This window comes from Triplophysa dalaica, chromosome 2, assembly GCF_015846415.1.
Source record: "Triplophysa dalaica isolate WHDGS20190420 chromosome 2, ASM1584641v1, whole genome shotgun sequence".
NCBI lineage: Eukaryota > Metazoa > Chordata > Actinopteri > Cypriniformes > Nemacheilidae > Triplophysa > Triplophysa dalaica.
Window position 1 is genome coordinate 20,609,317 of NC_079543.1, and position 25,357 is coordinate 20,634,673.

A 25,357-nucleotide genomic window follows, 5' to 3' on the forward strand; every position below is an offset into this window, starting at 1 on the left:
TTATTAAACGATTTGTTGAATTGCGTATGTTCGTTTTTATTAAATAAACAATTTGTTGAATGGATCCTGTAGTTCGGACGCATTTAAAATAACACTATACAGCCAAATAACAGCTTTCTTTTGCTTGTTATCAGAAATAATCTACAGGCACACCGTTTATGAATGTGTACCGGTTCAGTTGGGGATCACAAAAGTGGGCATGCGTAGTAACGTTTATGTTGTTAAGATGAAACCCTCCATGGATACTAGTGTTTTTTACATCAAGTATATTTACTACAATAAATATAAGTTTGCAATGCAATTTATCCATGTAGATATTTTTTTTGCTATGCTGGTCAATTCTCTTCACATCCTAGAAGGAATCATTAAGTAAAGTAGTACAAAAACATTGCATATTTCTCCTCTGGAAAGCCCAGGACCATAAACAAAGTCTGTCCAATTTACCCACCTTACACTACAGGACTTGAACATGAGGACAAGAGATACGAATTAAGAAAAATGTAGAGTTGTGGAAGAGACCATTATACATTTATTACGGAGTCACCCTTTGAAATCCAAAAGAATAGGAATAGGTGTCAAGAGACAAGAAAATTTACACTATTTAGTAAAGCATTACTAGTAACATCTCTCATAAAAAAATGTACAAATGTTTGTTAAAAACTTTTATATCAAGCCTTCAAATGATTTTGGTTACAGATATACATATGAACTACAACATGTTAAATGATACAATTGTTTTTTTTTTAATGGTAAGAATTAAAACAACCAATAAACAAAAAGCATAAGAACTCATGAGCTCTCTTACTGGTTTTGCAAAAAAGAATAGGGAAAAACATAAATAGTAAAACTGAGGTAACTGCTATTGTACCAAGCAGGGAAAAAATAAACTCCTATAACACAACATGACAATGGTTAAGTAAGGTAATGCACGTTTGTTTTGCGAAGAATCGAGAAATCATAATTTTTGCGGTTGTTGTGAATTCGACTCATGACACTATAAGCAGACAACACTGGAGAATGGTTTAAAGGCATCTCTCCTTAAGACACTGCAGGCTCCGAGACAACAGCACACGACTCTTATGACACTTTCTACACCAGTCGCAGAGCCTACATAACGTGACACAGTGGCAGTTATATCCATTCATGATGATAGCAATGCATGATAAAAAACCATCACGCACACACATTCTTGGACGCGCACACACACACCCCTCTAGGTCATGACGATGATCTCGGTCATTCATTATAAAGTAACGCACGTGGCTGAGAATGGTTATAACGGCTTTATGGAGGCTGTATGAGTGGATGTGCTGGAAGTCGAAAAGCTCAATGTATAGAGAGGGCAGTGAGAGCAACGAATAATGAGATGTAAACCAATGACTGACAGAACAAGAACTAGGAATATTTAAACACCAGAACTAGGAAGGCATTTGGGGTGCGTTTGTGTATCGCCTTATTTGTCCCGCTGACCCTTTGTGTCCTTTTACGAAGAAACTGAAACGCTACAATATAAACTCAGTATTCTTTTTTTACCAAGTACACAAACATCCCCAAATTGGGTACAAAGTCAAATAATGACCCAAATAAAAACTAAAGAATAATTCTGCTTGTGCTATGTGGACGTTGCCACAAGGTTAAAGACATAAGAGTCGTTTCCAGGGCAAAGATTAAACTTCAGCTTGGCCTGAATACAAAATCGTCTTTTAAAATTATAAATGGCTTAGACTAAGACTGCGCTTTAATCCGTGTTGTTTAGGAATCACCCAATGATGATAAATGACGCTGGTGTATGAAAGAAAAGGGCGAAAGAACTCCACAGCGAAGCAAGAGCACAACTTTCAAATGCCAAAAATGGGAAAACAAGGCAAAAAAGAAAATGGCTGTAACAGGATAAGCTGAGTGGATGGATAGAGGAAAATCATCCAAAACCTTTCACTGCCCCCCTAACCAATCACACGTCATGTCAGTGCGCATCCTCTGCCGATCACAGACGAGAATAAAAGTGAGAGCGACAAGCCAGTGTTCTGTACCACACATGGGATAAATAACACACAATTCTCTAATACGCACACGCACACTCTCGTTCACACAAAAAGCACGCACACCTCACAGTATTCCAATTCTCTAAAGACTGCTAAATCATAATTGACCAAAAAGCCCCTCTTCACATACAGATATATGAATCTTTTTCACCTTTTTTCATTTTTGTGAAAGGGGGAGACTCGCATAATTTTTTCAGTTTTTTTAAAAATTGTGGTAATTTGTCCCTCTATATCGATACATACATACATATTTATATATAGCTATATTTGTCGGTAAAATATAAAAGTCCATGCTCACAACGTTAACCATCATAAAGACCACCGCACCAAAGTGTGCTCACATAGCTGGGAATGTTAGTGCACATACACACGAACTCAAACGAGACGCTACCCAACCACCCACACCCACCCTCAAAGGGTAGAACTAAACTAAAAATATATATATATATATACACATATATATATATATATATATATATATAAAAACAATATCAGAACCAGAACATAATCAAAAAAAACAAACAGAAATCTTTGGACTTCCACACAAAAAATTAGTGATCAAACAAAAATGTCTCAGTTGTCCTACAAATGAAAAAAAATGGATACAAGTTCATGAATCTTTTGCAGCTTTTGTGCGAGTAGTAATTATGTATGTGGAAGTTAACAGAATGTAACAGTAGGAGAATGAGCAACGTGTTTAGTGGTGTGTATGTGCGTGTGTGTGTGTGTGTGTTCTGTGAACGGTGTCACTCGGAATCCCGCTGGACCTCAGAGGCATCTGCTCGGCATATAGGACAAGTTCTGTTAGCCTAAAAGACAGAGGGTTGAGCGTCAAAAATGAATGGAATTATTTTGGATGATAGATAATCGGTTCTCAAAGTGTACATTCATGTATACATATATCTTGCTCACCTTAAGCCACTTATCGACACACTTGGCATGGAATTCGTGATTACAGGGCAGTACTCTTAACAGCTGACGAGACTCAAAATCACACATGCACACCACACACCTGCGGAGAAAGATGGAGAAGCATTATGGACGTGACAAAATTATGGCCATTTCAAGTATACGCATTAATGTTTGGGTTGTCATTCGTTAGAGTGTTGTACTCACAGAGTCTGCTCGGACTGATGGTTGCTGGGGTTGAATCTGTAGGAAGGCAGCTGTTCGATATCGGCTTTGGTCAAACCTCTAGGCTTTGCTTCTCCAAGGCGCTCGGCAAGGTTTAACAAAGCCTGTTCAAACAAACCCAAACAGATACCATAAGTTTTTACAAAGTTGCGTTTCCCTGAGATTAGCTTAAGTTTAATATACTTACAATTTAATTAAATATATAATAAATATTTTGACATTTACATTACGAATAATGTATTTAAATACCATAATTAAATGAGATCATATCGCTTATTTTAAAATATTATAATAAAATTGGAATAATCAATATAATATAAAAATCACTTTATTTGTACTAGAAAAAAACACGAGTTTGTATCTGTATTAGCTTGTGTAAATGAGTATATTAAACGTGGGCCCTCACCTCGTAATTCTCGACCTCTCCATCATCTACATCCAACTCTAAGCTAATGGTTGGACCCACTGCTGTTGGCTGGACTGGAAGAACAGATCTGTCAAAAGAACAACAACATTATAAAGCAACTCACTAGGCCTCAAAAACACTCTTTGTATGCACACACATGGAACCAAAGACCCTTTGATCCCCTCCAGACATAAGTCCTATCTACTTGAATGGGAAAAGGGGGCTGATATCTTTGAAACTGCTTGTAAAATCTACATTAAAACATTACTGGGCAACAATAACAATAACACAAATACAAAATAACATTTTCATGTTTGCCGCTACATATGTGAAAAGGTTATTTTGAATTTGTGTTATTGTTGCTCAGAAATGTTTGGCTCATTTTAGCAGAAGGCGGGGCTTTTATCACTAGAGCAGTGTACAGAGTGTTGCATTTTGCCGCATTCATAATAATACAACTGCGCCAACTTGTTAATATTCATAGTCCTTGTAGGTACTCACAGGAAGTAGGGCAGCAGACTTGGATGGTAAGGTGGTGGAGGCATGGTCTGCTGAGAGCGGTAGCGTCGGCCCGTGATTCGTCGAGGCATGAAGTGAGGGTACGGCTGGAGAGGAGGAGAATGTTTTTAGGAAAAAGAACGAAAGCTTTACCACCTTAACAAACCATTAAAGTGTGAAGATGGCTCACCACTCCGAAGAGCTCCTGCGGCAGGGGGTCGTGAGAGAGGAATTGCAGTGGGGTGGGAGGGGGCATAGGACTGGGGTGGCCTGAGTGAGGGTAGTTAAACCCTCCACCTAGAGACAGGTGATCCCCTAACAACTCCACTTCATTCTCTATCCTCTGCAGCGGCTATTCACAAAAACACACACATACTTAGTATAAGTAACATTGAACACACTTGACAGCCAGAAGTCAAAACCAAAGTGTTAGTTTTAGGATAATTTTAAACTTTTTTCATAATATTAGTTTTTTGACATGTGGGTATTAATTTTTTCGCTTGTGAATGCTTTAATTTGGAACCATGTCTTTACAAAGTCATTTAGCAGACGCATTTATCCAAAGCATCTTACAAATTAGGTAAATAATGGAAGCAATTAGAATTTACGGGACTATAATGGGGTACCAAAATACATTGTGGTATGATGTTTCGTGACAAAAAAAATAAGATATGTATTGCAGAAGAAGGTAATTTTAGTACTAAAATTTTAACTTTGAAAGCGCTTTTGTTTATTGAAATCAAATAACATATTGGGCTAAAAATGATTGGGAAAAATAAAGAATTGAAATGATGTCTCGGAAATAAACTGAAATAAGTTGAAAGCCCTAAAAGTTGAAAGGACTAAAATTATAATAATAAACAAAACTAAAACAACAATTAATTTATCATATAGTAACATTAAAAAATAAAACAAAGATATAATAAAATTACAACAGCATAGAAATAATTAAATAACAACTGCAAAGTTGCTAAATGTTTTACTAAAATATAGTAAAAAAAAGCTAATTTAAAATATTAATATAATAAACTAAATAAAACTAATATCAAAACTATAATAACTGTTATAGAGCTCCTTAACTTTTACTACGCTTCTACTTCCTGATCTTTCTCTTCAATTCTTAATTTCTTCATTACAATTCTGGTTTATTATTCATGGACAGAATTTTCATTATTTTACATACATAATGTTCAATTAAACAACGTTATTTATGTTTTAAAATTTAATTAAATTACTTCAATGATTGTTTTATTTTGAATTTTATTTAAGAAACATAAAAACAAACTTAATTTGTGAGTATGAATGTGTAATTGCGTATACTTACAGATCGGGACTGTTGCGTCTGGAAGGGTAAGAACTGTCCAGGTGGGGGGAGGTGGGGCGGATGATGCGAGAGATGAGGAGGATGGAGGAGGAAGGGTGGCTCGCTGGAGAGAAGAGAGGGAAACGCGTACGGCATCGGCAAATGTTGCACAGAACATGCCGGCAACATCTGAAATCAGAAAGAGAGGCATGTTGTATCAGACCATTACACAAACATCAAAGTTATTGAGAACCATTAGCAAAATTATAAAACCAACTGCGGTTTGGTTTAATGTATCCAGGCATTAAACAAGTCCAGGGTATGTTTGCATCTCCTGCTCTCATTTAAGAGACTGATAAACAATACTCTACAATCAGACTTTCACCACTAGGTGGCAGCAGATACAAACATGTGATTTTCAAACCGCCATTCTGTTCTGGCTTTACTGTACTTACCGGAGGTGGTACGCTACAAATTGGATAGTGTTGCTGTCCGCTGAACACCACAGAACAGGCAGGCACCTGCTGCTGAGAGGAGCACGCTGGGAGATGTTGTCCCGTACAGAGAGGTGGTGGCAGACCATGGGGCGGGACTGGAGATACTGTATATGATACCGGTACTGTACCCTGAGGGAGCTAGCACACATACAATAAATCTATAAACAAAGTCTACCAAATAAACATCACATTAGCATAGATGTTATAATACAAGACGGCAATTCCCAATGCATATGAAGCACCCCAGTGTAAAAACTTGATCCCCTTAGACTTCCATTTTACACAACAATGGAAAAATACGTCTTTAATAAAGTTCCAACATTTTTTACATTAACTTTTTTGCTATGCAGAAGTGTAAGCAAATAAACTGTTTAAACTGTACCTTTAAGGATGTTCTATAGGGGAAATCGAACGATTAAAATTCTGCGCTCTGTTGACTAACTAACCTGTTCATGGAGGTCCATCACCATAGCGCCCTGCTGCGGGGGGTGCAATAGCCGAGGCGAGAGTGTAGGGGGGTGGAAGGCCCTGGGCTCATCGAGGCCGGGCGGAGGGTGGGATGGTGGTTGGCCGTAATGATGAAGAGAATGCAGGTGAGGCGGGTGACGATAGTTTTCGTCCTGCCCCCCACCGGGGGAACCGTGAGGGGGGTGGTGCCGAGATAAACGCTCTCGTCTACCGCGCTGACGCCTCACCGGTGGACTGTACAGAGGAAGTCAGGTTCATGTAATTTTTTATTGAATAGTGAAATAAATTCGTATCACGACAAGAACGAGCTCTCAACATTCAAATGACACTATACCTGCGTCTGTGCCGAGCAGGTGTGTGGCAGCGCTCCGGGTGGTAGTGTGGGTGGGGATAAGGGTGTGGCCTGCGACTGGGTGGAAGCTCCCATGGTCTGATTGGTGGAGAGGGTGTGGAAGGAGGGGCCGAGGTAAACTCCAGAACAGACTGCTGGGAAAGACGCTGTCTCTTTGGACTGGGGGAGTCGTCCGTCTGAAGGAGAAAAGCACATTGTGTGTTTGTCGTTGTAGATGAGTAATTACTGATACATTTAAATACGTTCAACCAAAATAAACTATTTCATACAACAGACTAGTTGAGGTTTCAGCTTTACTCATTGAGCATTCTGAGCACAAGCAGCTATTGTGCCTGGTGGCATTAGTGGCATTTCCCCTCTGATATCACTGCCTCTGTGCTGCCTGAGGCGTAGTGAGGTCACTTCCCGAAAGTTTGAGAAAACCCCCAGATTGTTGCTCAACACGCACGCTCTGTGTTACAAAGGCACCCCGAACCCCCAGTCATCTCTAAGAAACGTGCAGGAGTACATGAGTCAGTATGTGTCACAGGCCAGGAGTATCTTCACACCTCATATCTGCTTCATCTCACAAATGCCTCTTACTGGAAGTCACTAACATACATTTCGGGCTTTTTTCAGAAACTCTTGGCATACAATTTAAAAACTCTGTTTACAAGGGGAGGGACCGAAAAAGATCAGCTTAGGGTGACTAATAAGTTACTCACAGATACTTTCTAATGCAAACCCACATATATATCGGTGATGCTTTAAGATGCAAACTAGACACGCATGTGATTCAGTGAGAAACACATGGGACACGCAAAGAAGCAGATTAATACTTGCTAGCTCGCATGCGCATGCAGACTCGTTGTGGGTGGTAAGAGGAGCTCACACAGAACAAGGTTAAGCCAAGTGTGGAGATACAGACAGCAGCCACCGTGAATGTGTTAGTGTAACAGGAAACAGCTGGGAGGCAGACTAGACGTATCTGCATACAGCTTTGAATCGGGTTTATTTAAATGTAACAGATACAGGCTAGCATATATCCCCCATTGCCATGTCAGCTTGGTCTTCGAGCAGACACTTTGTGTTAGGGTCTCTTTTCTCCGTGTGTGAGGTGAGACCTTGCTGAGTAATTCCCAAGTCAGCTGCATGATCCCTAACAAAACAATGACATCAGTCTACACAGTGTACTCGCACGCACAAAAAGAATATGAGTAAATACATGTATCAAGGTTCAGATAAGGACGCGATTCGAACTTGAGCTTCGGGCTAATGCATGCGCACTAACTACCAAACCATGTCTGCAACAGTAGAGGTAGATTTTAAATGAACACAGTTAAATGTGTTTGTTACCCTTTATAACAATAACCTCAAATTTTGAATTCGCCCTAATGTACTTCTAAAACCTGCCACGTGTCGAGTGGTTTTGAATTGCAAATTAACTTGCCATGAAAGACCTAAATGTTTTAATGATGTGAATTAGAATTTATATGGAAAGTGTATGCATTAACTTTGTGCACTAAAGTCAACGTGCTGACAAACACATGGGTGCATGATTGGATTAAGCCAGGGCCTCGGAAAGTTGAAGATGTCATTTTCAATACTGCTTTGGTTTTAACCTTAAATGGAAAATTAAAAAGTGTGATCTACTGACTCTCCTGTTCTGATGGCCATATGTTCACACTTTCAGCTTGTATATAAACTTCATAATGAACATTCAGGCTTGTTCAGTAGTAAAGAAGTCTCACATTATGTTGTCTTAAAGGTGCAATGTGTGTAATTGAGGTGGATCCATTGATAGAGATGCAATATTATATACGTAACCATATCTTTAGATGTGTATAAAGAGCTAACATAAGGAACCGTTATGTTTTTATTACCGTAGAATGATAGAGATGTAAAGATTCACTTAGCTCACGATGCAATATATTCAAGCTAGTGATCTCATGATTTAAAAAAAAAGGAGCTCAAACAAAGTAGACATGAACAAGTACCTTTTAATTATTTCTCAAATGCAGGACATTTCTCTGTAAAATAAATATATATTTCATGTCAATTAATAAAACTAAATCGCAATTTTTAAACTTTAAAATTCCAAATCAAATGAAACTTAATACAAAGTCTCTTCAATATAAACAAAGTTAGACTTTATGCTTTTCCGAACATTTTTTTTTTAAAATCAGCATATCCAGGTTTTTCAAGTTACGCTTGATATGCAATATGCAATAAACACAGCAGCCCCTGCTGTTCAAACATGAATTTTGAGTCATTTAACATCTCAACCGACTTGAATCGTGACATATTATATTCGATTTTCAACCGGCTCACAGTGAATCGTTACATCCCTATAGAATGAGCTTTCCTAAACGGACAAACGGCTCTACACGGCACATATCGTAAAAACATTATCTCCTTCAGCAAAAACGTCTCTGCATGTCAGGCACTGTAGTGCTTTGAAATAGAGGGGTAAGCAGTGGACTGAGCCCTTGGTTGCAACTTGGAGATGGTGGTCTAGTGGGTTAAACCACTGAACTGGTAAATCAAAGGTTGCTGGTTCGATCCCAGCAGCCACCACCAGTGTGTCCTTGAGCAAGACACTTTACTCCATGTTGCTCCAGGGGAATTGTCCCTGTAATAAGTGCACTGTAAGTCGCTTTGGATAAAAGCGTCTGCCAAATGACAAAAAAAAAAATTCATACATTGGACCTTTAATAATAGAATCAAAATAATAAAAATGTAACTATAGAAACTGTTGATTTTTACAGTGAAGACATTATGGATTATTCTGTCCTAATATAGATACAAATTTAATTAACAGAAAAGTTAAGTCAACACTACTTGAAAACTCATTAAAAAAAAATAACACATGTTACTATAGAAACTGTTGACTAAACATGCTAAAATATAACAGTTGTCACATGTTGTGGCAGTTTTGACGCACTGTTTTTGTATAGTGACCACCCATTACCTAGAATTTGCAAGAAAAGTAAAATGTTCTCTTTGCATTTTATCGACCAGTCTTTTCTGGCAACACCCGAGATGCTTCATAAACAGTTTTGAATGAGTTCTCATCTATTCTGGACTCTGGATATTGGTTGATTTTTCTTTATTATTTGGTCCAAGGCGTCCATTTTAACATTTTTTATATATTTTTGTTATCAACTGAATATGCAGGCAGCATATTTTTCCACATAACTAATTCCAAACATTCAGATCACATCAAACACCTACGCACAAATTACAATTATTTTCCATACAGATAATACTGCCCGTTGTTGTATACACTTGGATTGTGACCTTAATATGGAGGTGTGAGGCTATTGAGGTGAGCCAGAGAGTGACCACGGTAGAGGAGAGGAAGGTGATGGGAAGGATAAAAAATGGGTGGGAGACAGGGGACTGGAGGGTTGGGTGGATGGGAGGCAGAGCAGTAAGGGGGAGGGAGAGGACAGCACCGACGCCCCAGGGGGCAGCAGGGTGGAGCTCAGAGGGGGGAAAAAAAGAGCAGAATTGAGTATTGAAAATGATGAACTATGAACAGAGCCTGGAACACAGCCTCAGGCTACACACAACCACTCGAAACCAGCAAGAGTGCACACACACCCACTTAAAACCAACTACACACACACAGCCATCAAAAACCAGCTAGACACACAGGGAGATTATATTCGAGGCCAAAAACGATTCGAAACCATTCTGGTATAATGCACAGACACTGAGGAGACACACATAAGCACATACACGTCTAAATGAGGACATACCTTCTGCTATACACGTCTGGCGTTTTCATATAAAGCCAATTATAAATACTATACGGTTCAGAAAAGCACATTTCAGTAAACTTTTAGTGCACCTGAATCATCTGTGATTTAAAAAAGATGAGTAACACTGACAAGCAGAAAACTAGGTGCACAACACACACCTGTCTAAACCAGGACAGTCATGTCCATTAGTATAAAACTTTAATGGAGATTTGCATTAGGGGGATATGGTAAGGGGGGCGGATCAGATGAGGGGTACATTGGACAAAATCAGAACACTATGTAATTTGTATCAAAAAGGTTTACCATTTTATTCACAGAAGCATGCGAGAGCTCAACATCCGGTCCCAAGACTACAGCTCCAGGATCTGCCATCACATGCTCAAATACAAAGTCCTCTTTGCCTGGAGGCCACACCATCCACAGGGAATAACCACCACTATTGTGAGAGAGCTTGGCAAAGTGCTGAACACCCAGTCACCATAGCCATGCTATCCGAGAGCAGTCAGCACTACTGTGGAGAGCTGAGGCCCACCGGGGGGGGCTGAACCACAACAGCAATCCTACCAAGAGCTGGGAATTGTGAGGGATTTACAGATTCAGGATTTAGAATCAGATTTTTTTTAGGGTAGTTCACCCAAAAATGTTCACCCTTTTTTGATCATTTATTCAGCCTCATTTCATTCCAAACCTGTATGACTGACTTAAACAAAATATATGTTGAAAAATGTTGGTAAACAATCAACATTGGACCCAAAGGTGTGGCTCAGGAATATTACGAGAGTTATGTTTCTGGATGAAGGCTGTACCAAGAGTATGGGGGCAAAACTGAAGAATGTGCCCAGTGTGCTTGTGGGTCAATGCTTTATTTTTCATGATTTTGAATTTGAGGTTCTGTTAAGAATTCCTATACAAGCTAAAAGGGATGAAATTTAAAGTGACTAACTGTCCATTTAGCGATCTGGGGTTAAGTGCCTTTCAGAAACTCACAATGGTGGTTGTAGAGAGATCAGCTTTGTGGGATTTAACCTTGTCCTTTAACCACTACCCTACACCCATTTATGTTTGTTTGTCACTGGGTTTTGCAAATATCTATTCGATAAAAAGCATTGAAAGGGCTTGTTAAGTTTGTCAACACAGTTTTTAATCACTTAAAAAGGACCGTGTTTTTTCAATTCCTGAAAAACAGCAAATTAGGACATCCCAGGTTTTGGAAGGACAGGGACACAAACGAAGATATCTTGTGATGTCACAGTCGTTTTGTGTCAATACAATCCAAGTCAATGGAGACCAGCGTTGTTTGGTTATCAATGCTCTTGAAAACATTATCTTTGTGTTCTGCAGATGAAAAAGTCATACAGTTTTGGAATGACATGAGGGTGAGTAAATGATAAAGTAAATCATTTTTGGTTGAACTACCCCTTTAAGAGTAGCTGTGCATTTAATCTTTCCATTTTCCGGGAACTACAAGTAATAAAGGGTTCAGCATGTTCAACTTCAGACTAGTTGATTTACAAGATTTGTTTTGTAGTTCTGATATGTGCGCTGGTAATTGGCGTGCTACAGTCTGCTGCTTAAGCTGTTAAACAGCTCACACAGAGCACCCCTTTTAAAAGGCATTTCTTTAAATTAATTCCACCAAACCACCCCTTGAGCTATAAAATTACAGATGACGTCTGTGCGGTGAGCCTAGAGTTCTTCTTGCTTCCCTATCCATGTTTTGAATACAACAAACATATACATTAAAATATAAGTTACACTTAAATAAAACCCGAATAGCTTCCTTGAGAGCGATAACGTGACTAGTCAAATTTTGGCTACTCAGTTTTGTGCAGCAGTTTAAATACGCACTCAAATAAAAGATTCACAAACAATTTAGACTACATAGATTACATAGTTCTTAGACTACAACGAACACTTATCAAAATCAATGTACAGGGTTTTTCCTGGCTCAAAATGAGTCAGAGGTGGTGCATTCCTGATCTTGTACACACACACGTAGGCCTACCGTACCTTTAAGTGGCTCGTTCGTAATTTGCATTCTCTGTGGTTCACTTGAAATGATTCAATGATCTCTTATATTCGCTAGTGCAGTGGTTCTCAACCTTTCCATGGTCGCGCCCCCCTGAAAACCCATTTAAAGAACTGGTGCCCCCCCACACTGTACATTTCGGATAGATAATGTATAAAATATGTTAGATATATAAACTATATATAATGAAGCAAAAAAAACCTGTATATGACAGATTGATCACAAGAGATCAGATTATAAATGTAACAACCCTGCTGATAAAAACAAAAGAAACCATCAGAGAAATGAATGGTTTCCATTCAAATTAAATTGTGAACCATAAGCTTTTTGCATTAAAACCATTACAAACATTTGAGTGTTTTGGGCCTTATTCCAAAATGATTAATCTGCCAGAACACGAGAATGGTGCGCTTTTCATAATTTTAACATGAGCGAGAGTTTATTTGGGGTTTATAATACAGACGTGTTGTGGTGTCATTTGCCTGTCGAAAATAGAGTTTTACATTTTAGGCATTTGGCCTTATATTGCTTTATCCTGTACATTTTTCATAGGTATTTGCAATCCCCTGGGATCAAACCCACAACCTTGTGTTGTTAATGCAATGCTCTTACCACTGAGCTACAGGAAAGCTTTACATATTAAATAACTGTCCACAGCTTTAAACAGCCGTCCAGGTTCGGAAATACATGAAAAGGCACTTTATTTACACACCCTTCAATTCACGCGCACTCATCGGGAGAAAGAGAGACTTTCGCTTATTCTAAAATTACAGTCTGAAAGACAAACATACTTAAATGATCTACCTATTGCTTAAGATGATGTAAAGCGTATTGCTGCTGCTTCCTAAGTGGACGTTTGGCTACATTGTAGATATTAAGCTTTTGTGTGCAGCCTAAAATTGCACTGTGCAGGACCTAAAATGAGTCTGCGCGGTTGCTCACACATGCAGCTTCAGACGGAACATTGCCCTCCATCAATTTGCAATGGCGTTCCTCAGTCCATTTGCGATCGAGTTCCAAAGGTTGGGGTCTCGGGGAACCATCATGTCCCACCTGCATTACCTCTGGACCCCCGGTTGAGAACAACTGCGCTAGTGACTGCAAAGTTCAAAAGTTTAAATGAGTCGGTTCAAATGAGTCATTCATGTGCTAGTTTATGAAGGCAATGTGCGTTCATACTGGCGAACTCGCTGTGTACAGTATACGCAGATTCAACGATCCAACTGAACACCTAAAGACATTACAACGATGTACGTCATGTTAATCTAAGAAATAAAATGTATATGGATGTAGAAACGGCAGCGAATTACAGCAAGCTAGGGATGTGCACATCGATGCTGCAGTATCGATATATCGATTCTCAAAAGATGCTTTTTAGGTATCGATATTTTCAGAAAGTATCGATATCTGGTTAATTACATTAATAGTTTCAGCGTAACTAAATGTTGTTAGCTCTGTGCATGCCGATCAGTGACACTATGTTATGAAAGTACTAGCTCTCGCGACAGTTTGACGTCACACACGGATCGGTCTCCGGCTGCGCAGCGCGGTCAGATGGACGTGCTATTCAGCTCCGTAACGTACACATACACAACACGCATGCATTACACTTCCGCATTAAGAAGAGGAGAGAATTGCAAGATGGCTTAGAGGAAGCGTAAAAGTTAAGTTAATGTACGCACAGTTTAAATTGTTTGTAATTTTATTAATTGTATTAAGATTTTTGTTAGTTAATCAATATTTTTTCCTTCAAAATACAGTATATTACAGTACAAACAGAATGTTAAACCCTAAGAAAAATGGCCTGTTTAAAAATAAGACGGCAGTGAAAATATGCAATTTTTTTGTTGGTGGTATTTTTGTTTATTTTATTAAGATTTATGTTATTTAATCAATATTTTTGTAAGAAGGTTGTTAAAACATTGTATTTATTTGTTTAAATTACTTTTTTAGTAAATTTGCTAATAATAGCCAGTACAAGTATGTACTTTCTCTTTAATTGTAATTATATTTTTATTTAAAAAAATATATATATAAAAAATAATCTCCATCATCAGTATCGGTATCGATAAAATTTCAAGAAAAAGTATCGGTATCGTATCGCATCAAAAAAAAGGTGCCCATCCCTACAGCCAGCTCTTGTTCTGCAACTCTTTTTAGCCCCTCAGTTTGCAGATAACAAAACAGCGCCTTTACTGTGGCGTAATGCCGCAACTGCAGTCACAAATGCACTGTTAAATGCACGCAGCATTTCTTGTGAAGGTGTTGAAAAGGCTCTGTAAGTTAATTCTTATTGGTTGGGTTTGACCAATTGACAGTCGTTATTTAGTCCCGCCCTCAGAGTTGACGCAGCTGGTTATTTTCCGCTTGAAAGCTGTGGAGGGTTCGCTTGTATTTCAGCCAAAAAAGAGTGTGCGTAAGTTTGAAGTAAGTTTAATTTCCACATATATGCTATCGTCTTTAATCTTGTGTCCATAGATATTGTAGTATTATGTGTTGGAACGTTCTGATGTTGAGTGTATTCTGATTTCCGTGAAGCTAATGTTAGCGGTTATGATTGTGTGCAATTATCTTTGCACGCGCGTCCCGAAGGACGTAATGTATAAGTGAAATAATGATAACGATTATATTTTCCATATGTTTACTTAAGTGTTTACACTTTACAGATGTCATTAAGCCATATTTATGTGGATAGTGAAGATTACACTCGTTGAGATATGGTTAAAGACGATCGTCACGTGTACATTCATAGTCAATTTTTTACATTTATAGCTATGTGTCTCCACGTGTTTATTCTTTTTGATTTAAATGTTTATCATTTATTGCTGTAAACTGATTATTCAAATTTCTGTTTATTAAAGAAAACCACACCCTTGTGATTGAACTTTGGACTTGTGCATTCTTACCAATGCCCCGTGATGATCCCAATTTAGTCAGAACTAGTAAATACAGTCCTTAAATCTACTTAATAGAAGGCATCCGACATAGTTTTTTCGAGAGCCTGAGGGCGGCGGCCGCCTCCAATTTCTCTATGCAAGAAATACCCTGAATGTGCAATGCATTCAAGGTATGTATTATTATATTTGTCAGTGTGTATGTTCCTTGAGACTCGAACCCACAACCTTTAGACTGCTCTACCAACCAGGCTACAGGAGAACCCTCTCACAATGCATTCACAGAAAAATCTGAACAAGAGCTGTATAACAACTTGACAACAAGATGCCCCAAGAATTCCAAACTCCCAAAACAACAACAACCACAGAGACTCCATGTCCTCACAGGCCAAACCGAAGCCGTCATTTGATTTGAGAACACACACTGCTCTTCTGTTTCAGTGCGATACTTTAATATTTAATAACTCCAGTCTACAGAGCCTTGCACCGGGTGACTGCTCTACAAACGCGAGTTTATGGAGGTGCTTAGAATAAGCAGATCCCCTCATCTCCTCCCTCTCGCTCTCATTATTTTCCACCCTTTCATTTCTCCTCCCTCCTCTCATAGCCCTCTCTGACAGCCAAACCCATTTGAGGCCACCTCTACATTCTACACCGCAGAGAGCTTGTTTCTGCCTGCGTGGAGATGTAGGAACTGCCGAACGCAAGCACGCACACAGCTCCATTTCAGAGCTCTATATTCAGGACCTCCCTAGAGCCAAAGAGTCCCGTCCTGCTTCGTTCATATAGATGACCAGTGGCAGGCACAACGCCTTCAAAGCGGTCACACACACCCTGAATATGCTTTGTTTAGTTCTGAACAGTCAGGACGAGACACACAGGCCCAGACATTTTCCCCGTTCTGTACTTCTCACAGGCTCACATTTGTCAAACATAGGAAGCGGGTTGTTGACCTGGTTTCTGTTTGACACTATGAGCTATAGCACTAACAAATGTGACTGGTTTGGAGGGGGAAGGAGGAATGGATATATACAGCCTAAATTCCCACACGTTTCATTTCACAATAACTCAGTCCTCTCTCATACAAAAACAACCCACCCATCTTTTCCAACCTCGATTTCAACAGCCATCCATTTCCCTGCCACTGTTCCCCATTTGCAGTGTCCCACAGCTGGAGGCAAAATCATTAGTGCCCCACTCCCCCTTTCCGTACTTCCACACCCCCATCCCACCATCATCTCCTCTTCCTTTCCTGCCGGCAGCTTACATACCTCCCCCACCCCCTTTTCATCCCTCAGTTACAGGTCCGCCTTCAGAGGCCGGATTCAGCCAATGACAAAGCATCACTCAGCCAGCCCTTCCCTCTCGTTTGACTGTAAACATAGTAAGAACTACCTGGTGTTTTCTTCCCTCTAACTCTATTTAAAAGGCAAGATTTGACACACAAAACCACATTTACCGAAATCCCCTGAACACGACTAGTGCATCAGCACAGTTAACTGTCTGAACGTGTCAGATGATTCCTTGCACTCGATGAAGAGCGAAAAATGTGTTGTTGCTTAAAAACATTACATCGAAGCACTACAAATGCTTGTTGTCAACACTATTCAAAATGCCACAAACAGATGTTAAAAATCCAAACCTTAAATTAATAAACGTGACTGCTTTCGATACAATTCAAGCAAATTCCAAGCTTAATTTCAAGAATGATTCCACATGCAATGCAATGTAATATGACTTAAGAGCTGCGTGATATAAAGTATATAAATATCAATACGCGACAAAATATGATCAATTTAAAACAGGGCTCGAAACTAAAAACATTTAATCGTTTCACTTGGCACAGATTTTAACATTTTTGTGAGCATTTAAAATCATTACTGCTCCGTAAACTGTTTGATTACAATAAATACTGGTCAATATTATTCTAGTTTAGCCAACACATTATACAGACTTAATATTAAAAATATTAAACCGAACAATAAAATAACATTATTTGGTTGAACTTAATTTCAATCAAAAGCTTTCGATTAAAACAATCAACTATTTTGCACCTGTAAAAACTTTGTTTGGGTTTATGGTTTCAGTTTCTTGAATAACTTCAGAGCTCTGATTTGAATTGTATCAAAATATTTAAAAACGAAATGGTCTAAAAATTATAACCAATTGAAGACTTCATTAAACCGTTAACTGCCGTTGGGTTGTTCTGATATAGCGAAAATAATAAAAACAACATAATAAAAACATGATTTTTGAACAGTTTAAAAGAGAGTTCTGATTTTGCAAAATCTTTAGAAAAAATTCAGCATGCACCAACAATCACATGCCAGTTTCTCCACTATCTGCACCAACTTACACATTACTATGTTAACCACAAAAATCATTATAGCAAACTATTGTGATATGCATATGGCACTTGCATATTCCGAATATTTTTGATCTATATATTGTGTGTCAAACATCAAAAATGCATATTTTACAACAATCACACGAGAAAGCATATAGACACAAAACTCCATTGTCCATTAATACATTTGTTTGTGTATCACCACATTTTAAGAAAATACAAATGACTAAAAACCTAACTTGTGTCCGTTTCAGCCATTACCAGAGGAAGGTCAATTTTTCCAACAGTAACAGCGGCAGGTACTCAAGCTATGAAAGGGTGTCTTACCTTGTCAGTGGCTTCTGCACAAGCGAGTTCGGGACGATAGTGATATAGTCCTCCCATTGCACCTAGAAATGACACAAGAACAGTTAACACGCATCTTAAACAACAGCTTATGTATAGTGACAGCTTCAATACTACAATCATGCGATCCGCTGTGATTATTTTTTACTTGATTGATGCATTTTGGCAGCAAACGGTTTCAACAGGTCCAAAAACAGACGCTTGATCCAGCAGCTTTGCAGGATATCAGCAGCATGTTGAGACATCTGGGTACTACTTTAATCTTGCCTAGCGCATTAAAATGTTATTGTACACAATCAACATCACATACTAGCAAATGACTTGAATACAGTGTTCGACTGTAATATAAGCTCCTATAATACAGTATTACAGTTGTTGTTTGTAAAGGATTAACTGGAATACTTGGGTCAATCCTTCTAATTAAATGATGAGTGCGGTATAGTATTGATATCGATGACATTAGGTTATTGTTGTGATGAAAGAGATAAGAGAGGGGAAAAAATGCTAGATTAATGTGCTTTCGTATTAAAACATCAAAAGCCTTTTGTTGTCTTTGTGGCTTTTTATTTGTTTCGTCTGCATGTTTGTTTGCGTTTCCAGCATCTTTGTGAGTGTTTCATCAGACAGGATTACCCTTGAATGCTCCCCAAAAAAAACTCTCCAAGGACGAGAATGTGTGTGTGTGTGTATGTAGTGCCCACAAAAAAGCTTTCATTTGAACTTGGGCTTCTATTTTCTTCTGTCACCAAAAGTTCTTCTAGTCTCTTATTCGCGCAATGACAGAGCGAGAGAAGGAAGAAGGGACTGACGACTCAAAAGATAACACCGAGAGAGAGGGGGAGAGAGAGGGTGGGCGAGAAATTGTCATATTCATACATCCGAGTCCTTACTCTGATTTTTCCATTAACTTAAATGCGTCATTTCAGTCATGTAAAAATGTTGAAGTGTATTCTCGTCCTCAAATTGCAGAGACAAGGATCGCCTAGTCAACCCATTCTCTTATTGTATACATACAGAATTGGAACAATTTTTTTTTAAGTAAATACAAACTAAAGAAATCAACATTTTACAAGCATCGACAAGTCAACAGGGGAGGACTTGGAAGCAAATTGGGCCCTCGATTATTCGGCCCAACACCAATTTTTTGACGAAGGGGGGGGGGTGTTGTATGTAACTCGTGCATTGTGTTACACGCATACATGTCCAACTCGCTAATGCCTTCGCGTTGCGTGCATTCACATTTATAACACGTCCGCCCCTGGTCAAGGCTGTCGGTGGGACGACCGTTCTAGAGTTTGACAGAATGTCCTACAGGTCAGTCCGCCCCAGCAAGTCAATTAAAACGCCAGAAACTAGAAAATTGCTTTACGGCAAGTTAAACAACCCAGCTAGCACGCAACTAAGTACAAGCTTTATCCATGTCATCATCCATACAAATGTTATAATGTGGATGCTCTGCATTTATGTAATGGATAGACAGGTGTTCAGCTGGAGAGAGGTGTTTAAATGTATACGTTAATAAACTTAAGCACATTCCTCCAATGCATTACCAACTGACTTTTCAATACAGTTCAGCATACACTACGCATGTTTACAGCCACTGAAAATATTAAAACACTCCTGTTTTGCCTTCAATAAGCATTTCCTAATATATTGTGTCAATTTCAGTCAAGTCAGTGTCTGTTAAATTTCAACAGAATCAAATCTCAAGAATGATAGTCACCAAACAGCAATGGTCCAGACAGAAAAGGCAAAAAAACTGGCTTATTTAATCACATATTCATTTTTGAATCGATCAAATAAATGTAAAACCATTTATTTAGTTGTTTAAACATGAATATAAACGTGTTTTCTTTACAGCATCAAGATCTGCAAACATTGCATCTTTATCTTTTGCCCTTTTCATTTTTCTGCAAATAAATGCAAATCATTTTCATTTGGAAATTGGAAAAAAAATTGTTGCTAACGATAATTGTAGTTTAAGTACCTAAAAAGAGTAAATTTAGAACTGAAAATAATTTGAGTGGTAACTTATTTTTCGACAGTTGTAGACCCAATTCTGTGTGCGCCATTTACTGGGATTATGCACTCAAAAGGGGGACGTGAGAATCTTCTTTAGTCACATGCTATGTACATGATGAATTTGTGTGGTTGGCTGTTTATAAAAAAAACATCCTTATATTAACCAACAGACAGGTAAGTCTATGCAAGGCGATTTCTATTTTCTTTGCACTAAACGTAACATTTCTCCCTGAAAGAATTTAAAGACATTGATTTCTGTGACACAAACCACTCTAAAACACCTGAAAGAGAAATTTCCAAAGTCCTCACAATCAGTCCCACAAGTTCTGAGACATTTAAAACCTTCTGTAGTCATGCCAGCTGTTACCACGGGCAACACAATAGCTGAAAGAGCACGAAAGTGCGTTTTGTTTCAATTCCATCCATTACAACAATTTGACTAAGCGCTGTTTAGAGATGTTTACAGCGCACAGCATCTGGTCACCCACATGAAATGAAAGACCCCTATGAAAAATATTGAAGGAAATTACGCATTAAAGTCAACGTGAAATGGCATTTGCAAACCCATCCGGCTACCCTAATGTGACATTTTCAAGTGGAACAGAATATTTTGGGGGAAAACAACGCATGGAAGATTTTGATTTTATGTACTTGGACGATCGAATCATAAAAAGTGTGTTCCATAACAAATGAACGCGAGTTTGGGGTTATATGCGATTGTCTATAGAAGTGTCTTCATGTTCTGAAGAAAAAAACCATGTTCTGAAGCAAGTGTGTGTAAAATGTTCAGTGTTGTTCTGTTCTGCCCCACCACCACAATATTTTCACTTCACGGTTATAGAGTAAACTCATCAATGACACACAGACACGTGATATGATGTAAGGGATACAAACAGAACAACACACACACACATGCACATGCACAGATAATCAAGAGGAAGGCAAGTAAGGGAAATGAAGGGAGAGAGGAAGAGAAAGAGGCCCACAAGGGGAAGGGGAAAGAGAGCAAACCTTGAACGGAGTAGCGAGCAAAACACACACACACAGCAGGAGGAGGGTGGCAGGGACAGAGAAGGTCATTTCTTTATATAAATTTCCAAAAACAGTAAAAGGACAGTGTACAAACACACACACACACCAAAACGTTATACACAGTAATGACCGTGGAGACAAGGAGAGGAAGAGGAGAAGTGAAGAGATCCTGGTGTCATCCAATGGGGGTTGGGAAGGTGTCCTGAGTGATGTTATGGGAAGGAAAGCGAGCCAGGGAAAATGCAGGGGTTGGGGGCAGGGGACTGAGGTTTCCCTCTCGAATACGATCGATTTTTCTCTGAGCTTCAGAGTGCATCAGCTTTATCAGGCCATTCTTGCTCCATCCACCCCTGCCGCCTGTGTTCATCCATCCGTCCATCTATTGTCTGCTTCTACCGTCATACTCTGTGTCTGTTTACATGCACATTTTTATTAAAGCTACAGCAGGTTTTGGCATGGCCAAGCAACAGCCTTCATCTGTCTGCCCAAGTATACATGAAGGAATTAAGAGAACAGTTCACACAAAAATTAAAACGCTGTCTTCATTTAGCCTACTAATACACAAGTTATTACTAAAGCATGACGGCGAAGATGGATAGGATAGACATTGAAAGATCCGAAACTGAAGCTGTTGTATATTGTTTGGAAGTTCTTTTGTTTTTCATTATTGTACAGAGTGTTCGCTATTACTGCACACAGAATGCATCTTTCTATGCCACAGCACTTTACGCTTTGGATGTTCGCGCGCATCTTGCGCATAAGCGGTAACTTGAGGTTTATACGTTTTCATGTTTTTATTGAACACAACATGTAAACATTCATAGTGCAGGGTGGAAAAAGGATGTGAAACCCTTGGCTAATGACTTCTCCAAGAGCTAATTGGAGCCAGGAGTCAGCCAACCTGGGGTCCAATCAATGTGATGAGATTGGATGTGTTGATTAAAGCTGGCCTGTCCAATAAAAAACACACACCAGTTTTGAGTTTGCTGTTCTGAAGAAGCGTTGTCTGATGTGAACCATGCCTCGCACAAAAGAGCTCTCAGAAGACCCACGATCAAGAATTGTTACTTACATAAAGCTGGAAAGGGCTACAAAAGTGTATCTAAAAGCATTGATGTCCATGTGTCCATGGTAAGACAGATTGTCCACAAATGGAGAAAGTTCAGCACTGTTGCTACACTCCCTAGGCGTGGTCGTCCTGTAAAGATGACTGCAAGAGCACAGCGCAGAATGCTCAATGAGGTGAAGAAGAATCCTAGAGTGTCAGCTAAACACTTACAGAAATCTCTGGCACATACTAACATTTTTGTTGACAAATCTACAATAAGGAAAACATTAACCAAGAATGGACTTCATGGGAGGACACCACGGAGGAAGCCACTGCTGTCCAAAAAAAACATTGCAGCACGTTTGAAGTTTGCAAACGAGCACCTGGATGTTCCACAGCACTACTGGCAAAAAATGCTGTGGACAGATGAAACCAAAACGAGTTGTTTGGAAAGAACACACAACGCTATGTGTGGAGAACAAAAGGCACAGCACACCAACATCAAAACCTCATCCCAACTGTGAAATATGGTGGAGGGGGCATTATGGTTTGGGGCTGCTTTGCTGCCTCAGGCCCTGGACGGATTACTGTCATCGATGGAAAAATGAATTCCAAAGTTTATCAAGACATTTTGCAGGAAAACTTAAGACCATCTGTCCGCCAACTGAAGCTTAACAGAGGATGGACGATGCAACCGGACAACGATCCAAAGCATAGAAGTAAATCAACAACAGAATGGCTTCAACAGAAGAAAATCCGCCTTCTGGAGTGGCCCAGTCAGAGTCCTGACCTCAACCCGATTGAGATACTGTGGCATGACCTCAAGAGAGCATCACACCAGACATCCCCAGAATATTGCTGAACTGAAACACTTTTGTAAAGAGGAATGGTCCAAAATTTCTCCTGACCGTTGTGCAGGTCTGATCTGCAACTATAGGAAACGTTTGGTTGAGGTTATTGCTGCCAAAGGAGGGTCAACCAGTTATTAAACCCAAAGGTTTCACATACTTTTTCCACCCTGCACTATGAATGTTTACATGTTGTGTTCAATAAAAACATGAAAACGTATAATGTTTGTGCGGTATTAGTTTAAGCAGACTGTGTTTCTCTATTGTTGTGACTTAGATGAAGATCAGAACACATTTTATGACCAATTTATGAAGAAATCCAAGTAAGCCCAAAGGGTTCACATACTTTTTTTTATCACTGATATTGCGTACCGATATAGTTGTATAATTGTCGTTTAATGACCTTACATTTCATCTCGTCATCATCTCCATCATGGGAAAATAGTCGTTGACAAATATTTTTCCGTTATTATCTCCTTTACCGAAATTAACACTAATTTGTTCCAATTTGGAACAACTCGAGGGTGAATAAAAATAAAACAATTTAAATATTTAGGGGTTTAAGTTTTAGTTTAATTAAAGTTTTGGGTTTTACCATGTATGACTTTGGAGCATGCACACGGCAACTAAAACAATTGTAATCCAAAGTATTGCAGAAATCAAATTGGTGTGATTATAATTATTATAACTACAATTCATTAAATAAATATGATCACTATTTTAGTAAAAGTGGAACTATAAAATCACATGTAAACATAACATTTCATTCTGAGGCCCATTCCTTTCCCTCTCCATAGACATATTTACAATGCTACAAAAAAAAAAAACTGTCGTTCCTCAAACTAAAGGGAGAAGTCTATGAGAAATGTATAAAAAAACATTTAATAAATTAAATTAATAAAACCAAGTCACCAAACTACTATCCGGGAACGACCAGGGAAAACAAAAACACACACATGGACGGACAATAAATAAATAAAAAGATTAAAAGATATAGCTAAATCAACTACATTTGAATGTGATGTGTCTATTTATGTGTCCAATTTGTGAAGTGTTCAAAAAGTGCTTTACAGAAGTAAAGAAAAAGACACCGATGTAGAGCTGCACTTCTATCTTTTAAAACCCACATGAAAAAAATAAAGGAAGGAAGGGCAGAGTTGGAAAAGTTGAGCCAACAGAGCAAAAGAGGGAGAGCGAGACAGGAAGTACTAGGAGTTTAAATGAGAGAGTTCAAGAGTGTGACTGAACATGAGTGAGCGACAGAGAGAGAGAGAGAGAGAGAGAGAGAGAGAGAGAGAGAGAGAGATTTGGCTAATGTTTCTCAGCTTGGTTCAGCTTTCCCTCTCGGCTCTCTGACACAAAGAAAGTGACGCCAGAGAGACGTGCTCATACACTCCCTCTCTTTCTCTCAATGTGTATGCCTGCTCACTCGACCTCTTTTTACTCACCAAAACTTTGACAGTCCTCTCAAACATGCTTTGGTCTGTCTGTTCTCAGGCTTAGTTTCTACTCTTCAGATGTGCATACAGAGTGCCGCCTGAAGCCCGTCTGTCAGCGACAAAACCGGTATTATTACAGCGAACAACCTAATCTGTCTCCCTACACGGAGCCTCTCCGTCAGTGTGGGAAATGACACCATCTATCGAATTTAACTCTATGGTCAATCATTTGACGTCACACCCACACAGAGACCAGAGGTCAATGTGGTTTGAGAAAAGCCACACAAATGCCTTGGTCTCCACAAACAAAGAATAGGATGGCGTCCTAAAAGAGATGTTCTTCAAACGGCGTATACCACAATTCTGTTTATTTCAAATAAGATTTTGCTTTGATGAAATAATCAAGTACGATGATTCAAAAGCCTCAATCTATTCAGTACTAACAATGCAGCAATAGTTGGGTTTGACTGGAATTTGGAATTGCACTGAACATGGCTTTTATTTGTTAGTTACTAATGTTGTCCATTTTGTAAGAAATACAAAATCGCTTTTCTCTGTATGTCTATCTGCCCCCATCGCGTTCATTTGTAAATTGTGTGCACTTATTTCGTCCATTTGAAAGATAGACCGAACTCATCTTAATACCAAGTTTAAACAGAGTTTAACAGAGATTGTGACCAATTGTGACCGATTGTGGCCGTCATCAGAAGGGCACACGGTCGTACGTGCCACGTACAACAGCACATGCGCAAAAAAGTGCACTAGTCCACTATCAGACGGTTGATTCGCATTGTATCATGGGAAATATGAGTGAGGGAGTGTACATCGGTTATACTGTACAATTAAAGCCAGAGTGCATTGTGGGTAAAAAATAGTGAATGAATGTAGGGAATGAAGTAGTTCACCC

General features: G+C 39.0%; 1 protein-coding gene across 1 annotated transcript in view; it reads right to left on the reverse strand.

Moving 5' to 3' along the window:
• Positions 1 to 513: 513 nt before the first annotated feature.
• The window catches only part of rnf38 (ring finger protein 38), a 32,933-nt gene continuing 8,089 nt past the window's right edge, over positions 514 to 25,357 (reverse strand). The window contains exons 3-13 of the mRNA XM_056771843.1: positions 18,044 to 18,105; positions 6,683 to 6,876; positions 6,327 to 6,582; positions 5,839 to 6,018; positions 5,405 to 5,572; positions 4,271 to 4,432; positions 4,084 to 4,187; positions 3,583 to 3,670; positions 3,159 to 3,280; positions 2,955 to 3,054; positions 514 to 2,851 (exon numbers count right to left, since the gene is read on the reverse strand). Of these exons, the coding sequence (XP_056627821.1) occupies positions 2,789 to 2,851; positions 2,955 to 3,054; positions 3,159 to 3,280; positions 3,583 to 3,670; positions 4,084 to 4,187; positions 4,271 to 4,432; positions 5,405 to 5,572; positions 5,839 to 6,018; positions 6,327 to 6,582; positions 6,683 to 6,876; positions 18,044 to 18,105 (1,499 nt within the window). The 3' untranslated portion in view covers positions 514 to 2,788. The remainder of the gene's footprint in view (positions 2,852 to 2,954; positions 3,055 to 3,158; positions 3,281 to 3,582; positions 3,671 to 4,083; positions 4,188 to 4,270; positions 4,433 to 5,404; positions 5,573 to 5,838; positions 6,019 to 6,326; positions 6,583 to 6,682; positions 6,877 to 18,043; positions 18,106 to 25,357) is intronic.